Source organism: Oncorhynchus mykiss, chromosome 30, assembly GCF_013265735.2.
Source record: "Oncorhynchus mykiss isolate Arlee chromosome 30, USDA_OmykA_1.1, whole genome shotgun sequence".
NCBI classification, from domain to species: domain Eukaryota; kingdom Metazoa; phylum Chordata; class Actinopteri; order Salmoniformes; family Salmonidae; genus Oncorhynchus; species Oncorhynchus mykiss.
The window spans coordinates 28,279,469-28,304,359 of record NC_050570.1 but is presented as its reverse complement, the minus strand read 5'-3'; the positions used below and the strand labels follow the sequence as shown (position 1 = coordinate 28,304,359).

The window sequence follows — 24,891 nt, the reverse complement described above, 5'->3', positions numbered from 1 at the left end:
CACAGAGTAGGTGAACGGATGATCTCCATCATGTGTGGTTCCCACCGTGAAGCATGGAGGTGGTTGTTTGAAGGTGCCACTGTCAGAGATTTATTTAGAATTCAAGGCACACTTAACCAGTATGGCTACCACATCATTCTGCAGCGATACACCATCCCATCTGGTTTGCGCTGGTGGGACATCATTTGTTTTTCAACAGGACAATGACCCAACCCACCTCCAGACTGTGTAAGGGCTATTTGACCAAGAAGGAGAGTGATGGAGTGCTGCATCAGATGACCTGGCTTCCACAATCACCGATCTCAATCCATTTGAGATGGTTTGGGATGAGCTGGACCGCAGAGTGAAGGAACAGCAGTCAACAAGTGCTCAGAGTGGGAACTCCTTCAAGACTGTTGGAAAAGCATTCCAGGTGAAGCTGGTTGAGAGAATGCCAAGTGTGCAAAGCTGTCTTCAAGGAAAATGGTGTCTACTTCTGTTTAACACTTTTTTGGTTACTAAATGATTCCATATCCGTTATTTCATAGTTTTGATATCTTCACTATTGTTCTACAATGTAGAAAATAGTAAATATAAAGAAAAACCCTTGAATGAGAAGTTAATACTGCCTGGTACCAGTGTTGGTATTTGTATTTATTATGGATCCCCATTAGCTGCTGCCTTGGTCTTCCTGGGGTCCAGCAAAATTAAGGTAGTTTATACAATTTTAAAAACATTACAATACATTCCCTACTCCACCACTACCACATTTCTACAGTACAAAATCCATGTGTATGTATGAATGTGTCTGTGACTATGTTTGTTGCTTCACAGTCCCAGCTGTTCCATAAGGTGCATTTTAAACGTATTATTATAATTGTTTAAAATCTAATTTTACTGCTTGCAACAGTTACTTGATGTGGAATAGAGTTCCATGTAGTCATGGCTCTATGTAGTACTGTGCGCGTCCCATAGTCTGTTCTGGACTGTGGCATGTATTAGGGTATGCATGGGTGTCCGAGCTGTGTGCAGGTAGTTCAAACAGACAGCTAGGTGCATTCAACATGTCAATACCTCTCATAAATAAAAGTAGTAATGAAGTCAATCTCTCCTCCACTTTCTGCCAGGAGAGATTGACATGCATATTATTAATATTAGCTCTCCGTGTACATCCAAGGGCCAGCCGTACTGCCCTGTTCTGAGACAATTGGGGTTTAGGGTTTAGTGAATGATTACAATGCTTTAAGTGTTATAAATATTTAGGACCAACTTATTCCTTGTCACCCATTCTGGAACTAGGCCTAGATAAGATACAGTTGCACAAACATGCTTATCAGAGAGGAATAGGCAAAGGATGAATATGTAAGCTAGCTGCATGTAGTAAGAAAACATGTAACATTAAATAAGGGTCACCTGGAAACACTGACCAACACTTTGCTTCCTACCCTGTTAATAATTCCTCCCTGGTTTATTCATTCATTGTCATGTCAGACAACAATTTATTCAATGTGCTACCCACTATAGAATTACAATAATCATTATATTACCAAGATTCCAACAGTTCACCAATTAACTAGGCCTATATTATTTTGCCCATATCATGCTGCGTAGCACAGTGTGGAAATTATAATAAAAGTGCAGGAAATGCATAAATTGATGAAAATGCTCAAAATGTGTTTCGTTTGGAGTTGAATAGAACAGTATAAATTGAGAAAGCCCCCTTGAAATCACTTATAAATTTTGTGTTGCCACCCTAGGAAAACAAACTACTCAAACATATTTAGAGCGTATGTTATTTAAAAACATAAAATACCATCAAAAATATTGTGATATGATATTTTGTCCATATCGCCCAGCCCTATCAAGGACCCCAAAATATGATTTAGCCCCTGGCCGAGGACCCCTAAAAATAAAAAACGAAACTGCAATGAAGTTCCTGAAAGCTACATGCGACTCGTGAGCCACGCAATGACTACCACTGGTTTACAGAGTGGAAGAGGCAAGTGCAAAAGCTATTTGCATATTATAATAAAACCAATATTTATTTTTTGTGGAGATTTGTGGGGGGTAAAAAAACAAACATAATCTCACAATTTCTGCTGATCCCCAGACCAGACTGCTCGAGCGCATGCGCCCGCGTGTGCATGTTGAAATATCAGGACGTTCAGGTTGAAATATCAAAACAAATTCTGAAACAACTATATTAATTTTAGGACAAGTTGAAAAGCATTAAACATTTAAAGCAATTTAGCTAGCTAATTTGTCCTGGGATATAAACATTGGGTTATTTTACCTGAAATGCACAAGGTCCTCTACTCTGACAATTAATCCACAGATAAAAGGGTCAACCGAATTTGTTTCTAGTAATCTCTCCTCCTTCAGGCTTCTTCTTCTTTGGACTTTATAGGGCGGTTGGCAACCAACTTTAAGGTGAATTACACCACCAACTGGACTGGAGTGTGGACCTCAGTTCATCTTTCAATCACCCACGTGGGTCTATGCTCCTAAAAACCAATGAGGAGATGGGAGAGGCGGGACTTACAGCGTATTAAGCGCCACAAATAGAACCAAGCTCTATTTTAGCACCTGACTGTACATATATCTTGCAACGCTCACGCATGCGGTTTGGTCAGCATGTTACGCCCCCTTCAGAACCCAGTTTGAAAATCCCTGTGCTAAAGGGCTGAAATCTCACAGAGCACAAGTGGTTGTTTCTATAATAATGACTACAGAGAAGAGAATACACGTGTATTGGATTTCAAAATAGACTACAGCAAGGAACTTTCAGTCCATAGGACTACGTAGTAGGAACGTGTGAAGACGGGGTTGCAGTGGATAGATGCCCTTCAGCACTCGGCGGTCCCGTTTTGTGAGCTTGTGTGGCCTACCACTTCGCGGCTGAGCCGTTGTTGATTCTAGATGTTCCACTCCACAAAATCAAACCGTTGACCGGGGCAGCTCTAGCTGGGCAAATAGATGAACTGAGCCTTGTTGGAAAGTTGGAACACTATGGAGATTGCATGGCTGTGTGCTCGATATTTTTACACCTGTCAGCAACGCGAGTGGCTTAAATAGCCGAATCCAGTAATTAGAAGGGTGTCCACATACTTTTGTATAAGCATCCGCTTCATCGGACCACCTCAGTATTGAGCGTGTCACTGGTACTTCCTGGGTTTTAGTTTTAGCTTAAAAGCAGGAATTAAGAGGATAGAGTAATGGTCTGATTTGCCAAAGGGAGGGAAACACCTTGTATGCGTTTCTGTGTGTGGCGTAAAAGTGATTAAAAAAAATGTTGTGGCCACTAGTTGCAGAGGTAACATGCTGGTAAGAATTGTCAAACGGATTTCAGTTTCCCTGCATTAAAATCACCGGCCACAAGAAATGCTGCCTCTGGATGTGCATGTTCTTGTTTGCTTATGGCCCTATACTGCTCTTTGAGTGTGGTCTTAGTGCCAGTATCGATTTGTGGTGGCAAATAGACTGCTACAGAAAATAGATGAAAACTCTTGATAAATACACTGAACAAAAACATATAACGCAACATGCAACAAAGATTGAAATGAATTCATTAGGCCCTAATCTATGGATTTCACATGACTGGGAATACAGACACGCATCTGTTGGTCACAGACAGTTTTAAAAAAAGGTAGGGGTGTGGATCAGAAAATCCTTCAGTATCTGGTGAGACCAGCCTTTGTCTCATGCAGTGCGACATCTCCTTCGCATAGAGTTGATCAGGCTGTTGATTGTGGCCTGTGGAACGTTGTCCCACTTCTCTTCAATGGCTGTGCGAAGTTCCGGAACACACTGTGGTACACGTTGATCCAGAGCATCCCAAACATGTAACGTGTATTTTGTTTAAAGCTCTGACGAAGGCAAAGAGAACAAGAAACACTTTTCAATGAGATACTGGCCGTGTCCAAATACCAATGTAAGACAGCACTGCAGTGGATAGTATCCATCTTACTAAAGTAGTAAGTATTGGGGATACAATCTTTGTCCTCGATTCATGGACGGGAGTCTCAAAATGTTCATGTCCATTTGCAGGAAGACCGGTTGAATTTACAAAATGCTCCGTTATTAAAATAAATACATGTTTTGTTCCATGAAGTAATCCAACAATATGTACACCTACATCTTGTTAATCTCAAGTCTTCTCTCATTGATCGAGACAGTCGTCTGTCATTATAACATGTGGCACTTTGGGGTGGACCAGTTGGATTACCTCATGGACCAAAATAGGGATTTACACTGCTCAAAAAAATAAAGGGAACACTTAAACAACACAATGTAACTCCAAGTCAATCACACTTCTGTGAAATCAAACTGTCCACTTAGGAAGCAACACTGATTGACAATAAATTTCACATGCTGTTGTGCAAATGGAATAGACAACAGGTGGAAATTCTAGGCAATTAGCAAGACACCCCCAATAAAGGAGTGGTTCTGCAGGTGGTGACCACAGACCACTTTTCAGTTCCTATGCTTCCTGGCTGATGTTTTGGTCACTTTTGAATGCTGGTGGTGCTTTCACTCTAGTGGTAGCATGAGACGGAGTCTACAACCCACACAAGTGGCTCAGGTAGTGCTGCTCATCCAGGATGGCACATCAATGCGAGCTGTGGCAAAAAGGTTTGCTGTGTCTGTCAGCGTAGTGTCCAGAGCATGGAGGCGCTACCAGGAGACAGGCCAGTGCATCAGGAGACGTGGAGGAGGCCGTAGAAGGTCAACAACCCAGCAGCAGGACCACTACCTCTGCCTTTGTGCAAGGAGGAGCACTGCCAGAGCCCTGCAAAATGACCTCCAGCAGGCCACAAATGTGCATGTGTCTGCTCAAACGGTCAGAAACAGACTCCATGGGGGTGGTATGAGGGCCCGATGTCCACAGGTGGGGGTTGTGCTTACAGCCCAACACCGTGCAGGAGGTTTGGCATTTGCCAGAGAACACCAAGATTGGCAAATTCGCCACTGGCGCCCTGTGCTCTTCACAGATGAAAGCAGGTTCACACTGAGCACATGTGACAGACGTGACATAGTCTGGAGATGCCATGGAGAACGTTCTGCTGCCTGCAACATCCTCCAGCATGACCCGTTTGGCGGTGGGTCAGTCATGGTGTGGGGTGGCATTTCTTTGGGGGGCCGCACAGCCCTCCATGTGCTCGCCAGAGGTAGCCTGACTGCCATTAGGTACCGAGATGAGATCCTCAGACCCCTTGTGAGACCATATGCTGGTGCGGTTGGCCCTGGGTTCTTCCTAATGCAAGACAATGCTAGCTAGACCTCATGTGGCTGGAGTGTGTCAGCAGTTCGTGCAAGAGGAAGGCATTGATGCTATGGACTGGCCCGCCCGTTCCCCAGATCTGAATCCAATTGAGCACATCTGGGACATCATGTCTCGCTCCATCCACCAACGCCACGTTGCACCACAGACTGTCCAGGAGTTGGCGGATGCTTTAGTCCAGGTCTGGGAGGAGATCCCTCAGGAGACCATCCACCACCTCATCAGGAGCATGCCTAGGCATTGTAGGGAGGTCATACAGGCACGTGGAGGCCACACACACTACTGAGCCTCATTTTGACTTGTTTTAAGGACATTACATCAAAGTTGGATCAGCCTGTAGTGTGGTTTTCCACTTTAATTTTGAGTGTGACTCCAAATCCAGACCTCCATGGGTTGATACATTTGATTTCCATTGATCATTTTTGTGTGATTTTGTTGTCAGCACATTCAACTATGTAAAGAAAGTATTATTTAATAAGAATTTTTCATTCATTCAGATCTAGGATGTGTTATTTTAGTGTTCCCTTTATTTTTTTGAGCTGTGTATTTTAATAACGGAGCATTTTCTATATTCAAATGGACCCACTGCAACTGAATACAGACATTTTACGAGAAGCGAGGACGAAGATAGTATCCCCAATACCAGGATAGTTGAAACATTTCTACCAACATTTTCTATTGCCACACCTGTAACTACCAGTATAATGGTCCAACATTTTTGGGTTAAATCACATTACCTTACGTTCCAATCTATAGCTAGTAGTGAGGGTGATTAACGCCAAACCAGAGGTGCGTTGAACAAGGGGAAAAGTTTGCCAACTCTAGCTGACATATTAAAAAAACGACTTGCCAGAGAGAGAGATAGAGAGCAAGAAAGAATTGGCGAGGGCACTAGAACAGTCTGCAGCACCCTGCCTCACCCTACTAGAATCTGAAGTTAAATGTCTACCGTTTGCTGATGAGCTGGTGCTTCTGTCCCCAACCCAGGGGGGCTATGAACGATCCGAGAGGCAAGGCAAGAAGGGCGTTCTACCAGAGAGAGAGCGAGCTAAGGTTAAAGGACTCATTAAATATTTGGGCACTGGCAGTTATTCTATTACCAGTGGGAGTGCAGACCTGAAGGCCTGTTTACAGTCTTCCACAGTTGTTAGCACTAACACACTTATACCCACTTCACAGAGTCACTGTAACTGTGAATGAATAAGTGAGTGCTTCCTAGTGCAGGTTTAATACAGGAACAAATGCATGAGTGAGAATGAGCGGTGTCACTGTAAGCCTGGGGAACAAGAATGTGTTTCCAAATACAGTCTCCATTAACACTGAACAGATACAAGCCACCTGTGTAGATGTGTCAGAAAGAGAAAGTGTGTGTAACTTATACATATTGATTACCATTATAAACACTCAGAACACTAATACAATCCCTGTGTGTGTGTGTGTTGTCATGCCAGCTGGAGAGAGGACAAACCCAGCCCCTCCATAATGAGCTACAGGGATGAGATCACATTCAGAGGACAAGTGTTCACCAAATGGCAAACCAGCCGCCCAGGGTTGTCTGCACCGGGCAGAAGAGACAGAGAAAATGTGCTAGTGAGTGTAAAATGTGAGTGGTCGGTGTCTTTAGGAGGTGAGCCTGACAGTTCTGTGTTGCATTAGCTAGTGTTAACCTAGGTGCTAACTCCAAAACATGCCTGGCTGGTGGTCGTGCCAGAAGCTGGCGCCCATCAGTGGTGCTAAGTAGAGCCCTTAAAGAGCAGCCTGCAGACAGAACATAGACCACTGACACCACTACGCAACCAGGGTGGCCATAGGCCAGAAGGTATGAGCCTCTGCTGCCAACACACACAAAATATATCACTCACTACTCAAAATAGATACCATCGGCACACCTCCATGTACCCAACATGCATCATGCCATGTGATCAGAATGTGGCGCGGGTGCACACACACTGGAGGCGTGACCACCCTGGGAGGGAGACAGGGAAACAGGAGCTACCCATGGGGACCAGAACAGAACCACAGTGGCTTTAAGAGCAGTTCTGTCTGTTCCAGTGGGTCTGTCACACACATGGCTGGCCCTCCCTGACTTCCTCCTCCCCTCCTGTGGTTACGTTACAGCCTCACAGCCCCTCTTCCCTCATATGACACGAAACACAGCTCTCCCCCATATGATCCTCTGCAGCAGAGAGTTGCGACAGAAAGACACTAGATGATGAACATCACTAGTCACAGCGTGTTTAGGAGGGAGACTGTGAATGTGTAGGGATTCTGTCAAGTAGGCACAGTGAGAGGGAGGGTTGGTAAGCTGCACAGTATTATGGGCATGAGAAGGAGTGGGTGAGCAAGAGGCAGGACGTGTGTATCAAACTTGGCATTTATCTGAGTTAATATAAATTAATGAGACATCTGGCTACTGGTCAACCCCACTGTGTGCTGTGGAAATGTAGGGTGGGTGAGTAGAGCACTGAAAATGTGAACGTGTGTGGATGGTAGACTCAGACTGTAGGGCAGTAGAGCAGAGCACGTTCAAACAGTGCTCTATCGCTGCACTAAACTAAAAAAATATGTCACTTTCTCTATGGAAGAACGGCGATAGAGTGCCGTCTGAAACAATAGATTGCCTTGTTTGACTTTGAAGGTAGTTGGGCAGCCTCTGCCGCTCTTTCGGCACGGTGCGGGTGAAGCACGTCTTTGTTTCCCACAGAGTGCCAGAGCAGTTCTTCCACTGTCGGGAGAAATGGTAACGCATGTTAATATACACTGAGTGTACAAAACATTAGGAACACCTTCCTAATATTGAGTTGCACCCCCTTTTGTCCTCAAAACAGCCTCAATTTGTTGAGCCATGGTCTCTACAAGCTGTCGAAAGCGTTCCACAAGGATGTTGGTCCATGTTGACTCCAATGCTTCCCATAGTTATGTCAAGTTGGCTGGATGGATGTCCTTTGGGTGGTGGACCATTCTTGCGTCACTTGAGTGGGTTGAGTCACTGATGTGATCTTCCTGTCTGGGTTGGCGCCCCCCCTTGGGTTGTGCCGTGGCGGAGATCTTTGTGGGCTATACTCAGCCTTGTCTCGGGATGGTAAGTTGGTGGTTGAAGATATCCCTCTAGTGGTGTGGGGGCTTTCTTTTTCTCTCTCGGAGGACGTGAGCCCTAGGACCATGCCTCAGGACTACCTGGCATGATGACTCCTTGCTGTCCCCAGTCCACCTGGCCGTGCTGCTGCTCCAGTTTCAACTGTTCTGCCTGCGGCTATGGAATCCTGACCTGTTCACCAGATGTGCTACCTGTCCCAGACCTATTATTTGACCATGCTGGTCATTTATGAACATTTGAACATCTTGGCCATGTTCTGTTATAATCTCCACCTAGCACAGCCAGAAGAGGACTGGCCACCCCTCATAGCCTGGTTCCTCTCTATGTTTCTTCCTAGGTTTTGGCCTTTCTAGGGAGTTTTTCCTAGCCAACGTGCTTCAACACCTACATTGCTTGCTGTTTGGGGTTTTAGGCTGGGTTTCTGTACAGCACTTTGAGATATCAGCTGATGTACGAAGGGCTATATAAATACATTTGATTTGATACACCAGGGAAACTGTTGAGCATAAAAAACCCAGCAGCGTTGCAGTTCATGAGATACTCAAACCGGTCTGCCTGGCACCTACTACCATATCCTGTTCAAAGGCACTTCAATCGTTTGTCAAGCCCAATCACCTTCAGAATGGCACACATACATAATCCATGTCTCAATTGTCTCAAGGCTTAAAAAAACCTTTTTTAACCGTTCTCCTCCCCTTCATCTAGAATGATTGAAGTGCATTTAACAAGTGACATCAATAAGGGATCATAGCTTTCACCTGGATTCACCTGGTCAGTCTATGTTATGGAAATAGCGGGTGTTCCTAATGATTTGTACACTTAGTGTATGTTAATTGCATGCAAATAAAGGTTGCTCCTCTACCACACGCACAATCATGGCCTCTGATTCTCAGGTGGAGGACTTCTGTAACAGGTCACTGTTATGCCTGAAGTCAACCCAAAACCAACAAGTACGTCTGCTGCAGTGTTGAGAGCAGTTGTATGAAACCAAATCGGTACGTCAAGCAAAGCTCTTAACCGTGCCAGCCATAAATTTAGCATCTGAACTGTGTGCATCTTGCCCTCTGCAGCTCCTTCACTGACTGAATGTGTTGTGATCTCTCCACATTCCTCGTTGGCCCCTCTGCACCAGACAGTGTGTCTTATAATAGTTATTTCTCAGCTCTATTCCATCCCCCGTTGCAACAGCTGTAGAGCAGACAACCAGGGGTTTCACCTACTACCCAACTCCAACCCGAGTGGCAGAGTCAGTAGACGTCCCCACCCCTGCCTCCACTTTCCTAATAATACCACCTGGCAACCATTAAACCGCTCTAGTCTGAAGGACTGCAGTGTTGCTCTCCTATCTATTCTGTCCTGTTTCCTTCTCCTCTCAGATTATTTTTTTTTTCTCTCTCTCTCTCCGCCTGCTGCACATGTGTGTGAGGGGAGGCCAGGCTGGGCTGTAGATATGCACCCAGCAGCAACATCCAGTACCACAGCTGGCAGCACTGGATCAGCCCAGGCCCGTCTGCCCAACAGTGGAGTCAATTGAGTGTGTGGTGGGAGGATGAGAGAGAGAGAGGGCCATGTGTGGCCAACGATTTCACGGCTCAGCCGTTGTTGCCCCTAGATGTTGCCACTTCACAACACTTACAGGTGACCGGGGCAGCTATAGCAGAGCATAAATTTGATGAACTGTCTTGTTAGAAAGGTAGCATCCTATGACGGTGCCACGTTGAAAGTCACTGAGCTCTTCAGTAAGGCCATTCTACTGCCAATGTTTGTCTATGGAGAGTGCATGGTGGTGTGCTCGATTTTATACAAGTGTCAGCAACGGGTGTGGCTGAAATAACCCAATCCACTAATTTGAAGGGGTGTCTACATACTTTTGTATATATAGTGTATTGTATAATAACAACAGTTCATGTTGCATTCTTATTATGTTTTTTCCAAGAGTCTTACTGGCCATACTAAGATAAAACCTCCATCTACCTGTTGACGACCTGGGAGGAAGGGTTGTGCTCTCTCTCCCTTTCTCTTTCTTTCTCGTGTCCACGTTCTCTGGTTCGGTCTCTTTCCTTGTGGCGCTCTCGCTCGTTGTCCCGCTGCGCGTAGTACTCCCAGGCCTTGGCACTGTCGAATACCCCGGCCCAGGAGGCTGCTGCGCTACCCGGGGGAGGAGGAGGGTACACACCTGAGGAGAAAAAGCAGGTCAGTCATCTGATTGGAGGAGACACAGTTATATTTTTACACTACACATGAGTGTTCAGCTTCCCCTCCCCAAAATTACAGACTGACTTATGAGGATAGCTATTGAGCCATTGTATTCAACTTTCTGCAAAGAAAAATCGAAATGACAGCTCAATAAATGAACAATGTAACTTCAGAGTGCAGTGCTTCACCAAAACAAATAATCTCTCATAACAGGATTTTTAGAAAGATTAGCATGTTTGTGGCTCTAACTCAAACAGCATATTTAGGACAGTTGCTGAGGAGGGAAACAGAACAAACCAAAGTTGTGTTAATTGTTAGACTTTTCTGGAGAAAAAAAATCTACATGGCAAAACTTTTTCAGAGCCCTTCTCTTACACCGTACACACAGCTCAAAATGTGTGAGGCTTTGATTAAAACACACCAGTTGAAGGGTCAAATTTCTTCAGAAAGAAATATCCTAATTTTACATGTTCCAAAAATGTCAGCGGAAGCAGGAAATGGTGTGAATGACAGAGTTGGTTCCTCCAGTGAAATAGCCCACAAATGTCCCATTACATCCCTAAGCTCCAGAGGCATCCCTGGCACATGTATTGACCTTCACATCCCTTCCATTAGTGACTTGAAGGTCAAGATAAAATTCCATAATTTGGTGTTTTGTTGAAGGTGGTGGAAAAACGCTGCTTCAGGCAGTGCTCCAGAATCTCCCATAAGTGTTCAATTGGGTTGAGATCTGGTGACTGACCTGGCCATGGCATTTGACTTACATCGTTTATCATCATCATCATCATCATCCTCCTCCTCCTATGTGGAGATAGCCATGTTAGGCAAAACAATAGCCAGCCTAGTATTTATTTACATGACCCTAAGCATGATGGGATGTTAATTGCTTAATCTCAGGAACCACACCTGTGTGGCAGCACCTGCTTTCAATATACTTTGTATCCCTCATTTAATCAAGTATTTCCATCATTTCGGAAGTTACCTGTACAAACTGCAAGATGTGAATGTGACATCCTCTATAATTTCCACTCTGTACTCTAGGAGAGGCCTACCTGGAGGGAAGGGGGGGTACGGTGGAGCTGAGCGACCATCATAGCCTCCAGAGCGTCCACTGGTAGGGGAGAACAGAGAACGTCATGCGAGGTCACATCCTTCACACACGCACACAAACCTACACAAACCAGAAGCGTATACACTCAGTCCACTCTAGGAGAAACACATTTGTAGTCCTGTGTATCTGATTGGAGTTTTCATCCACATCTCTTGATCATACAGCAGTGTATCTATTTTGAACCTGGATGGACATTACAGCAGAATAATTGCTACAGTATAGTGTTCCATGGAGACGGTAAGAACAGGACTGGGGCCCTTGATGGCTGGAGTAGTGTCCGACGGCCTAGTAGTAGGCCACGTAGTCCTAATGTTCAGCTCAACCCTCTAACCTCTGGTTGACACCACATGTGGCGGAGTAGTGGCTCTCACATTCTACTACACATATGGAAAACTTCAGGCAAACACACGTCACGGATAAAATGAGAACAAATAACGTCTAACAATTGGACTGAGAGCAGCCAGTCAGCCCGTGGCAGCCAGAACACTCAGCGCAGGAAGTCATTCATTTTAATGGCCGATAAAAGAAAGAAGGCAAATAAACGTATGGAGTTCAAAAAAGAAACAATGAAAAAAGAAAGGAAGGTAAGGGAACGGGTCTGGTAACTTAACGATCAAAGAGCTCTTCCAAATTCAGAGCTCCATTTCCCGCCTGTTTGATGTGACTGGCTCGTTGTCAAGGCGCAGCACTCGCCCGCCAACCAGGGGGGAGGAAGAGGGAGGCAGGGGGGGATGTATTACTGATATTGGCAGGATCCACCGCCACAGCCTGGCGACACGCTCGCTTAGTTACAATTTAAATTTTCCACATGGGCCCGAAGGTGAAGAGGGTGACGCCCGTCTAAGAGGACTGCTTCTCACCAGGTGTGTCCCCAAACATACTGATCTATAAATACTCCCACCTGCTCCCTCTTTTAGGCCTGGCAGGCTTCTCTCTGTGGAATGACTGGAAAATTAGGAACAGTGGTAGAAGGCGGATGGATGGGTCTATTTGTGAATGGATACATGCAGGATGACTTGGCTATGGCCCTTACAGATGGGGATCATTACTCTTGGCAGTGTTTAATGGTTAATCAATGTACAGGACTTCCCCACACCACTTTGCCTGTAATCACCATAAAAATTAAAAAAAAAATTAAACTCAATCTATGCAGGAAATGTAGTGCCTTTAGAGGCAGACTGTCATATGGGAGTCAGTGCAGTACAGAAACAGAGTTGGGAGGCACATTCCTCTGTGGCTGATTGGTCAGGAGGAGGAAATGGGTCAGAGGACCAATTGGGGTTCCATGGCAGTTGGCTCTCAGAAAAGAGAGAGAAGTAGGGTGAGTATGTGAGATTAACATAGAGAGGAGTGGTCTTATACTCTCCCTGGGCTGGGCCTAAGGAGGCCCCTGAGCTGGGCCTAAGGAGGCCCCTGAGCTGGGCCTAAGGAGGCCCGTGAACTGGGCCTAAGGAGGCCCGTGAACTGGGCCTAAGGAGGCCCGTGAACTGGGCCTAAGGAGGCCCCTGAACTGGGCCTAAGGAGGCCCCTGAACTGGGCCTCAAAGTCACTGGCAGAAGAATCAGAGCTCAGGACCATGCCAGTACTACCTTTAGGGAAAAATTCAACACAATATTCAAAGTCAGGAGTGTGTATGTGTGTGTGCATGCATCAGTATGAGAGAAAGACGTTTGAAGGTAAAAGAGGAAATTATTAATACATTTGAGTGGAGATGGCTGGAAGAGAGAGACAAGGATTTGGCAGAGGACAGATGTGAGAGGAACCATCCTGTAAGTGAAAAACTCACCAGAACCAGGCTGGCGGAGAAAGCAGAGCAGACGGGACAGTCAGAGCAGTGACTGTATGACTGTGTGACTGTATGCTAGCAGGATAGTCCATATCTCCGATCTTCTTTGCTGATAGCGATGTTGGTTTCCATAAGTTGGTCTAATTTAGCATGTATGGTTGGCTTAACCTTTAGCTACCTCTTCCAATTCAAATGAGCTCAAAAAAAAGTTAATGACAAAATGTTTGTTTTGTGTGACTACAGCTCTAGCGATAAAACGCTAGAGACACTTTCTAATTGAGCGAGGCGTCAAAGCAGACAACCCACCCGCACTGCTTCAGTTGGGCTATTATAATTCAAAACAATGCATTCTAAAATAAAATCACACGCCTCGCACGCTCTGCTTTGGTGAGTTTAGACCATTAGACTGGAGACTGGTGAGTGGTGATTGAATTCAGACAGACAGATAAAGGAAATTAGGGGAACATTTTATTTAGAAGAGAAAGTCAGAAAAACAGGCAGACAGGAAGCAAGATAGACAGACAAAAGAAAAAGGGAGGCAAAGAAATTGAAATTACTAAATCCACGTGGGTAGATAAACAAAATAAATAAATCAACAGAATAAAAAAGGCAACGATGCAATTAGGCCATGTAAGAACATCCAGACACAGCCTGAGCCTGCAGCAGAACATGGCCCTGTGGTGATCTAAGTGGTATAAATTCAAGCAGAGTTGTGGGAGTATGCAGAAAGGCTGTGACTTGAGGCTGTTTTGTTAAGGAGAGTGGGAGCAAGGGAATGAGGGAGGGAGGCATTGGATAGTAACTGATAAACAGGAGACTGAAGTCACAAACAGGAGATTACTCTCCTGGTTTAACTGCCTTATTTGGCCACTCCTCCAACTACAAGGTCAGGGATGGAGCACAGTGAAGCAAAACCCGAAAAAGGGTCAAATACGTATTCAAATGTTCTCTCTGTCTGTAGACAGGCAGAGGGATTTGATTTGACAAAATCATGTAGAGCTTAAAAATGGTTTGTTCTCGGTTGCAACACTCACTACATCTTCCACTACCGAGTTCCAGTGAAGGGAAATATTAACGCTACAGCATACAATGACATTCTAGACGATTCTGTGCTTCCAACTTTGTGGCAACAGTTTGGGGAAGGCCCAATCCTGTTTCAGCATGACAATGCCCCGTGTTTAAATCCTTTACAATGAAGATCTGTGAAGCCATTTGGATTTTTACGAATTATCTTTTAAAGACAGGGTCCTGAAAAAGGGACGTTTCTTTTCTTGCTGAGTTTATTTCACTATTTTTTATTAAACCTGCTGAGAAGCCACAGCCAAATTCCTAATTACAACTGAGCGATTATCCCTGTCAATCAAGCAATGGTAGCTGTCATCAATGAACCGTCGATACATATCTATAATAATCTCTCTAAATACATGAATCTCCTACCCTGTGAAGGGATTACTGAGATTCTGGCATTTAAGCCTTTGTTCTAATTACCCAGAGTCAGATAAACGTGTGGATACCATCAAATACATAAAAATGCTATCCACGTGTTTATCGGACCCTGGGTAATTAGAACATGCCAGAATCTAGCAGTATCCCTTTGACTTGTATATTTCTATATGATCCTTTTCATTATCTCTTGCCTGCGTGTTCTCCTGGCTCCAGTCTGTCTGGTTGGGCAGTAGCTGTGTTCTCGCCCTTCTCCTGCTCTGTCTCCATTTATGTCATTGTCTCCAGCCTTTCTCCTTCTGTCTCTCCTGATCCTACTCCCCCTGTAGTGCAGCCTGTACAAACAACCAGAGCGCTATCGTTCTGTAGACAGACAGACAGACACAGGACAGAACAGACTCACCTGTCTAAGGTGGGAATCAGAGAAGGAGGTGGTGCGCCAGGAGGGTAGCCTGCAGGAGAGACGACACCGTCTGTCAGGTCATCAAGTAGTGATTAGTGGGCATAAACAGATAGCAGAAAACTTTTCTTCCAGACCCCGGAAAGGCAATCATTGCTCACCGCGTTGGACCAGAATCATGACAGTATTGTTGAATATTGCATCAATTTCATTTCTCATAGGCATTAAACATGTTCAAATTCCCCTCTTCTCACGATGCTAACTTAAAAAGTACTATTGCTAACTAGTTTTGTTTTCACCAAACATTCAGTCCGTGTCATGGTTAAGCCATCATTCACAATCCACTATCAACAACATCCACCATGCACAACACCCAGTGTAGACCAGAACCAACATCGGTGACACAAAATATCCTGTTTCCATCACAGTAGAAATGCTTACCAGGTGGAGGAACATTGATGGGGATCCCTGGAAGGCACATCAACACGCACAGACACAGTTATAATAATATCAGGTAAAAACAACGTTATTGCTCCATTCTTCAACAGAACAGTCAGACACCATGGCAGCAGGTAGAGAGTAGGCCTAATGTACAAATGAAAACTCCTCCCACCTCAGAACATTTTATATTTTATAAGATCCCACACAACACAGTAGTTAATGACCTCTGATGGCTTTTTATCTGAGGTCATTGGACATACACTAAATATACAAAAGTATGTGGACACCTATTTTAGTAGATTAGTAGATTCGGCTAATTCAGCCACACTTGTTGCATAAAATTGAGCACACAGCCATGCACTCTCCATAGACAAACATTGGCAGTAGAATTGCCATACTGAATAGCGGTGACTTTCAGCGTGGCACTGTCATAAGATGCCACCTTTCCAACAAGTCGATTTGTAAAATTTCTGCCCTGCTAGAGCTGCCTCGGTCAACTGTAAGTGCTGTTATGGTTAAGTGGAAACGTCTAGGAGAAACAACGGATCAGACGCAAAGTGGTAGGCCACACAAGTTCACAGAACGGGACCGCAGAGTGATGAAGCGGTAGCACGTAAAAATCATCTGTCCTTGGTTACAACACTCACTAACGAGTTCCAAACGTCCTCTGGAAGCAACGTCAGCACAAAAACGGTTCGTAGGAAGCTTCATGAAATGGGTTTCCATGGCCGAGCAGCCACACACAAGCCTAAGATCACCATGCGCAATGCCAAGCTTCGGCTGGAGTGGTGTAAAGCTCGCCGCAATTGGAGCAGTGGAAACGCGTTCTCTGGCGTGATGAGTCACGCTTCACCATCTGGCAGTCTGATAATGATCTGGGGCTGTTTGTCGGGCTAGGCCCCTTAATTTCAGTGAAGGGAAATCTTAACGCTATAGCATACAATGACATTCTAGACGATTCTGTGCTTCCAACTTTGTGGCAACAGTTTGGGAAAGGCCCAATGCTGTTTCATCATGACAATGCCCCCGTGAACAAAGCGAGGTTGAGATCGGTGTGGAAGAACTTGACTGGCCTGCACAGAGCCCTGATCTCTACCCCATCAAACACCTTTGGGATGAATTGGAACACCGACTGCAGGCCAGGCCTAATCGCCCAACATCAGTGCCTGACCTCACGAATGCTCATGGCTGAATGGAAGCAAGTCCCTGCAGCAATGTTCCAACATCTAGTCGAAAGCCTTCCCAGAAGAGTGGAGGCTGTTATAGCAGCACAGGGGAGAGACCAACTCCATATTAATGCCCATGAGTTTGGAAAGAGATGTTCATCGAGCAGGTGTCCACATACACTACATGACCAAAAGTATCACTGCTCGAGGCCAACAACTGTACTACTCATCATGAGCCAATAATCTGTGTGCACACATGCAAGCAAGCAGACAGTAAAATAAGCTGCCACAACCACCACATTATCTTTTATTAGGCTTTATCGTATTTAGAAGATCTCTGTTTGAGGCAGAGAAACTTGAAAACAGGCATATCCTATATTGGGGAGGTGCCAGAATGTCAAAACAGAATCACACATCCCTCTAACATTCATAAAACCAGCCCCAGTCAAATGGCTGACTGCACTTGTAAACGAACCCACTATTTTATGCTAGAAACTTTCATGTCTGGGAGTGACACACAAACTGCCCTTCAAAACACGCACATACAAACTCCTTTGAAGAGGCTAAAACACTACACACACACACACACACACACACATCTGGGCACCATGCCTTTGTTTTTTCACAAAGACCCCTGATGTGAGTAAGTTTCAGAGAAGTTTACATCAACAGAAAAAAAAGCGTAAAGGGCTGAAAAAAAAGAAAGAAAAGTAAGTTTGCAAAGTTTTAAAAGTAGATAGTGAAATGTAGAAGTGTCTTCCTTCCCTCTCACTGTGGAAACAGGGGCTGAACTGCTCACTATGGAGAACCAAAGCCTTTGATACCTCAGACACCTGGTAACTAAGGGGAGCCACACAGCTAGTAAGATCGCAGATGAACCTCCTCACAGAGAAAAATAGTCCTTCCTTGCTGCAGGAGAAGAGGACACTGAAAACAAATCTCTGGACATGGTGCCGTCTGCCTCTCCTGCTGCTGGTCTAGTTTCAGGCACTGCATTTATTGACAGAACAACCCTGAAGGCACAGTGCAATGGGTTTCACTAGGACCTGGCCTGGAGGAAACTGAACCACACAAAAACACTCACGCGCACAAAGAAACACTACCCTGCAACAAAGCACTCAACTAAAAGCTTCACATGCATACATCCATCCATAATACATAGAACATAACAAAATGCCCTAAAAACAAGTTGTTCAAATCTGCATATGCATCAGTAATGGGAGGATGGAGGATAAATGAAACACTATGTAATATAAAACTGATTAAACAACTCTAGTCTGGCTCCTCTCCTCCATTCCTCTGTCAATGGCATTGTGCTTTGCAAAATGAGCATAGACTTGTACATTGGACTCCAAAATCCCAGCCTTGTCTTGATTGTGCCCATTTTAAATCTGTTAACTAACCCATTTCAATTCCAAAAGCTGTTGCTCAATGTCATTGAGCATACAGTACGAGTTAAAAGTTTGGACACCAACTCATTTAGGGTTTTTTCTTTATTTTTACATTGTAGAATAATAGTGAGGACATCAAAACTATGAAATAACACATATGGAATCAAAAGTGTTAAACAAAACAAACTATAATTTTATATTTGAGATTCTTCAAAGTAGCCACCCTTTGCACAGTCTTGGCATTCTCTCAACCAGCTTCATGAGGTAGTCACCTGGAATGCATTTCAATTAACCAGTTAGAGCTCTAGGGGCGCTATTTCATTTTTGGATAAAAAACGTTCCCGTTTTAAGCGCGATATTTTGTCACGAAAAGATGCTCGACTATGCATATTCTTGACAGTTTTGGAAAGAAAACACTCTGAAGTTTCAGAATCTGCAAAGATTTTGTCTGTAAGTGCCCCAGAACTCATTCTACAGGCGAAACCAAGATGATGCATCACCCAGGAATTAGCAGAATTTCTGAAGCTCTGTTTTCCATTCTCTCCTTATATGGCTGTGATTGCGCAACGAATGAGCCTACACTTTCTGTCGTTCGCCCAAGGTCTTAGCAGCATTGTGACGTATTTGTAGGCATATCATTGGAAGATTGACCATAAGAGACTACATTTTCCAAGTGTCCGCCTGGTGTCCTGCGTCGAATTCGGTGCGCAATTGCCAGCTGCTTCTACTTTACCATTTGATTCAGGGGAGAAAGCATGTGTCCAAGAACGATGTATCAATGAAGAGATATGTGAAAAACACCTTGATGATTGATTCTAAACAACGTTTGCCATGTTTTCAGTCGATATTATGGAGTTAATTTGGAAAAAAGTTTGCGTTTTGAGGACTGAATTTATGGATTTTTTTTTGGTAGCCAAATGTGATGTATAAAACGGAGCTATTTCTAATGCACAAGGAATCTTTTTGGAAAAACTGAGCATCTGCTATCTAACTGAGAGTATCCTCATTGAAAACATCAGAAGTTCTTCAAAGGTAAATGATTTTATTTGAAGGCTTTTATGTTTTTGTTAATGTTGCGTGCTGGATGCTAACGCTAATGCTAACGCTAAATGCTAACGCGAAATGCTAACTCTAGCTAGCTACTTTTACACAAATGATTGTTTTCCTATGGTTGAGAAGCATATTTTGAAAATCTGAGATGACAGTGTTGTTTACAAAAGGCTAAGCTTGAGAGATGGCATATTTATTTCATTTCATTTGCGATTTTCATAAATAGTTAACGTTGTGTTATGCTAATGAGCTTGCTGATAGATTTACACAATCCTGGATACAGGGGTTTTTTCATAGCTAAACGTGACGCAGAAAACGGAGCGATTTGTCCTAAACAAATAATCTTTCAGGAAAAACTGAACATTTGCTATCTGAGAGTCTCCTCATTGAAAACATCTGAAGTTCTTCAAAGGTAAATGATTTTTTTGAATGCTTTTCTGTTTTTTTGTGTAAATGTTGCCAGCTGAATGCTAATGCTAAATGCTACGTTAGCCATCAATACTGTTACACAAATGCTTGTTTTGCAATGGTTGAGAAGCATATTTTGAAAATCTGAGATGACAGTGTTGTTAACAAAAGGCTAAGCTTGAGAGCTAGCATATTTATTTCATTTCATTTGCGATTTTCATGAATAGTTAACGTTGCGTTATGGTAATGAGCTTGAGTCTGTATTCACGATCCCGGATCCGGGATGGGGAGATCAGAAAGGTTAACAGGTGTTCCTTGTTAAAAGTTCATTTGTGGAATTTCTTTCCTCGGTGTGTTTGAGCCAATTAGTTGTGTTGTGACAAGGTAGGGATGGTACAAAGAAGAGCTTTGACCAAATAGGGCTAAATCCAAATTATGGCAAGAACAGCTCAAATAAGCAAAGATAATTGACAGTCCATCATTACTTTAAGACATGAAGGTCATTCAATACGGAAAATTTAAAAGACCTTTAAAAGTTTCTCCAAGTGCAGTCGCAAAAACCCATCAAGCACTATGATGAAACTGGCTCGCATGAGGACCGCCACATGAAAGGAAGACCCAGAGTTACCCCTGCTACAGAGGATACGTTCATTAAAGTTACCTGCCTCAGAAATTACAGCCCAAATAAATGCTTCAGAGTTCAAGTAACAGACACATCCCAACATCAACTGTTTAGAGGAGTCTGCGTGAATCAGGCCTTCTTGGTTGAATTGCTAAAAAGAAACCACTACTAAAGGACACTAATAATAAGAAGAGACTTGCTTGTGCCAAGAAACACAAACAATGGACATTAGACCGGTGGAAATGTGTCCTTTGAGATTTTTGGTTCTAACCACCATGTCTTTGTGAGACGCAGAGTAGGTGAACGAATGATCTTCGTATCTGTGGTTCCAACCTTGATCACACCTCCTTTACCATGCTTCGTGTGGGGGTGCTTTGCTTTGCTGGTCACTGTCAGTGACTTATTTTGAATTCAAGGCACACTTAACCAGCATGGCTACCACAGCATTCTGCAGCGATACGCCATCCCATCTGGTTGTGCTTAGTGGGACTATCATTTGTTTTTCAACAGGACAATGACCCAACACACCTTCAGGCTGTGTAAGGGCCATTTGACCAAGAAGGAGAGTGATGCAGTGCTGCAGCAGATGACCTGGCCTCCACAATCACCCAACCTCAAACCAATTGAGATGGTTTGGGATGAGTTGGACCGCAGAGTGAAGGGAAGAAGAAAAAAAAAAAATCAGCCAGCAAGTGCTCAGCATATGTGGGAACTCCTTCAAGACTGTTGGAAAACTATTCCAGGTGAAGCTGGTTGAGAGAATGCCAAGTGTGCAAAGCTGTCATCAAGGCAAAGGATGGCTACTTTGAAAAATATAAAATATATATTTTGATGTGTTTACCACTTTTTTGGTTACTAAATGATTCCATATCTGTTATTTCATAGTTTTGATGTCTTCACTATTATTCACTACAATGTAGAAAATTGTTTAAAAAAACAACAACCTTAAATTAGGTTTGTCCAAACTTGACTGGTACTGTATTTCAATGGACCAATGCATTGGGCTTGCTCGCACGCACACAGTAAACACTCACACATGCCAAATATGTTTGCGTGTGTAATTGTTCCTACCTGTCGTGATCTCAAAGCAAGCATTTGATTAAGGTTGAAGCTCCACGCTTGGCAGCGTATGAGAAAGATAATGGCTGAGGGCTAATTGCTGGTGATTGTGCTTGCGTGGCTCTCTCGCATGCTAACGTTTCAGAGTCATTATGCAGGAGGCTTTTAGATTGAACCGATATGCTCTACAGAATGCAGCCTACTGCTGCCCCACTCTATGGGCTGCCTGCATTCACAATGGTTAGCTAAATACACTACTTTGAACTGGCAGCACTAGCTTGTCAATGTTTCTTCCATTATTGATCTTGCCCTAAGTGAGTCACATTGACCTCCGCCCTAGCAGAATTAGCCAATCACTGATCCAAAAACTATTATGTTCCGACTACTGCATCAGTGTAGATATAGGCTGATACCACCCCAGCTAGCAATTCTAGGAAAATGGAACGTTTTTGTAACATTACCCATTATGGTCCCCTGATGTTTTAGGGTTCAGTTTTCCGTTAGTTACGGGAACATTCTATGTATGTTAACAAACATCTCCTGTGAATCTATTTAGCATGTTTAGGCGTTAGAGTTATTTCCTTAATCCCAAACAGAATTAACCTAGAACGTGGTTACTATGTTCTCAGAATAAACAATATTCATGTTCTACACACGTTTAATGAGACATTGCAAGAACATTCCTGTGTCCAGTTTTCTGAGGGTTAGGAGAATATTCCACATAGTCACACCCAACATTTTTTATTTAACCGTTATTTAACTAGGCAAGTCAGTTAAGAACAAATTCTTATTTTACAATGACGGCCTACACTACACAGAACATGGTTGCCAGAATATAATATATTACATGATCTCGACACGTTTCACGGGACATCGCAAGAACATTCCTGTGTCCAAGAACGTTTAAAACATGGGACCATGACAGAATGCCCTGGTCCCATGTAGGTTATTGGATAATTCACTGCTTGTTCCCTAAAGACGTTTTTAGGATGTCGCCTGATGGTCCCAAAGAAACATCACCCCATGTTACTGTTGCCAAGCCCATCAAGGACCTGATCCATTCAGAGCTCTTTGTCTGTTGGCAAGGTGAGAAACACACACACACGCACACACACACACACAATGTGCTCAACATACATATTTGACACAAATGATCACATTGTGCATGGTCATTTATACAGTCATTACTATTCAACATGTTCTTACCTAGGACTTGAACACACATGCTCTTGGTTCACGGCATTCCGAACAGCCCACTACGCCACGTCTGCTTGCTGTAAACTGTACCGCGTGATAGTAAACCCATGATACAATCAATGTGTACAAATGCTTTTGCTGTACTGCATGATTGTACACATTGATTGGATTGTGGGTTCACTAAGGCGTTAGTTAAAGTTAGTTGACTATAACATTACGATGACAAAGATGTAGGCTATAAATGTGAACTGTGTGTGCGAGTGATCAGGGGTGTATTCATTCAGCCGATTCTGTTGCAAAACATTTCTTAAACAGAAGCAAACGGAACGAAATGGGGAGGGACCTACCTAATTTTGTCCCCCCCCCAAAAAAAAGAAGATTGTTTGTCCAATAGAAACTGGTTGGACGAATGACTCGACCCTAGATCAGCTAGATGCAGGCAAGTGTGTGCAATGCTGTACTGAATGTGTCGTCGTCTGTCACCTTAATTACTCCAAAATGTCTCTCGACCTGTGCACCTAAGTTATAAACTTTCATTTGTAGGCTAGGTTGCAGCAACCGCATGATGGTTATAGGGCAAATCAGAGTATCATGTAGTAGCCTAAACTTATTAATGTTACATTGACCTGGGTGAATGAAATATGAATGACAGACATCCAATAAGCTGTAATAGAAACAAGGCCATGGTCATATGAAAAAAAATGTCCTCTCTAATCTTAATACGGCACTGACCGGCATGGCTGTTGGTCACATGTTGTGTTTGTCCGTTATTCCAACACACTGGACTACAAGTGTGAATCCTTAGCCTAGGGTTAACAAGTGCTTGTGTAAACACAGGATTGAATCGTATCACAAGAACAAATCGTACTACTCCGGCTCCAACACTGACACTCGTCGGAGGTGGCAGGGCTTGCAAACTATTACAGCACAGCCGAGGGCCTACCAGACAAACTAAATAATTTCTATGCTCGCTTCGAGGCAAGTAACACCGAAACATGCATGAGCGCATCAGCTGTTCCGGACGACTGTGTGATCACGCTCTCCGCAGCCGATGTAAGACCTTTAAAAAGGTCAACATTCACAAGGCCGCAGGGCCAGATGGATTACCAAGGCGTGTACACCGAGCATGCACAGACCATCTGGCAAGCGTCTTCAATCTCTCCCTGTCTGAGTCCGTAATACCAACAGGTTTCAAGCAGACCACCACAGACCCTGTGCCCAAGAACACTAAGGTGACCTGCCTAAATAACTACCGACCCGTAGCACTCACGCCATGAAATGCTTTGAAAGGCTGGTTATGGCTCACATCTACACCATTATCCCAGAAACCCTAGACCCACTCGAAATTGCATACATTACAAACAGAGCCACAGATGATGCAATCTATATTGCACTCCACACTGCCCTGTTCCACCTGGACAAAAGGAACACATACAGTTGAAGTCGGGAGTTTACTTACACTTAGGTCATTAAAACTCATTAAAACTCATTTTTCAACTAGTTTTTCAACCACTTCACAATTTCTTGTTAACAAACTATAGTTTTGGCAAGTCGGTTAGGACATCTACTTTGTGCATGAAACAATAACATTTTCCAACAATTGTTTACAGACAGATTATTTCACTGTATCACAATTCCAGTGGGTCAGAAGTTTACATACACTAAGTTGACTGTGCCTTTAAACAGCTTGGAAAATTCCAAGAAAATGATGTCATGGCTTTAGAAGCTTCTGATAAATGATGTCAATTAGCCTGAGTCAATTGGAGGTGTACCTGTGGATGTATTTCAAGGCCTACCTTCAAACTCAGTGCCTCTTTGCTTGACATCGTGGGAAAAATCAGAAAAACAATTGGAGCCCTCCACAAGTCTGGTTCATCCTTGGGAGCAATTTCCAAATGCCAGAAGGTTCCAGGTTCATCTGTACAAACAATAGTACACAAGTATAAACACCATGGGACCATGCAGCCGTCATACTGCTCAGGAAGGAGACACGTTCTGTCTCCTAGAAATGAACGTACTTTGGTGCGAAAAATGCAAATCAATCCCAGAACAGCAGCAAAGAACCTTGTGAAGATGCTGGAGGAAACAGGTAGAAAAGTATCTATATCCACAGTAAAGTGAGTCCTATAATCGACATAAGCTGAAAGGCCGCTCAGCAAGGGAGATGCCACTGCTCCAAAAACACCATAAAAAAAGCCAGCCTATGGTTTCAACTGCACATGGGGACAAAGATCGTACTCTTTAGAGAAATGTCCTCTGGTCAG

General features: G+C 43.8%; 1 protein-coding gene across 3 annotated transcripts in view; it reads right to left on the bottom strand.

Annotated features, from left to right (window-relative positions):
* fip1l1a (FIP1 like 1a (S. cerevisiae)) overlaps positions 1-24,891 on the bottom strand; it is a 46,709-nt gene that overhangs the window by 3,179 nt on the left and 18,639 nt on the right. For 2 of the 3 annotated variants that reach the window (XM_021599402.2, XM_021599403.2), the window contains exons 11-14: positions 15,735-15,761; positions 15,297-15,345; positions 11,606-11,664; positions 10,332-10,533 (exon numbers count right to left, since the gene is read on the bottom strand). The exons of the other annotated variant lie outside the window; for it this stretch is intronic. In XM_021599402.2, coding sequence (XP_021455077.1) covers positions 10,332-10,533; positions 11,606-11,664; positions 15,297-15,345; positions 15,735-15,761 — 337 coding nt within the window. The remainder of the gene's footprint in view (positions 1-10,331; positions 10,534-11,605; positions 11,665-15,296; positions 15,346-15,734; positions 15,762-24,891) is intronic. 3 annotated transcript variants of the gene reach the window in all.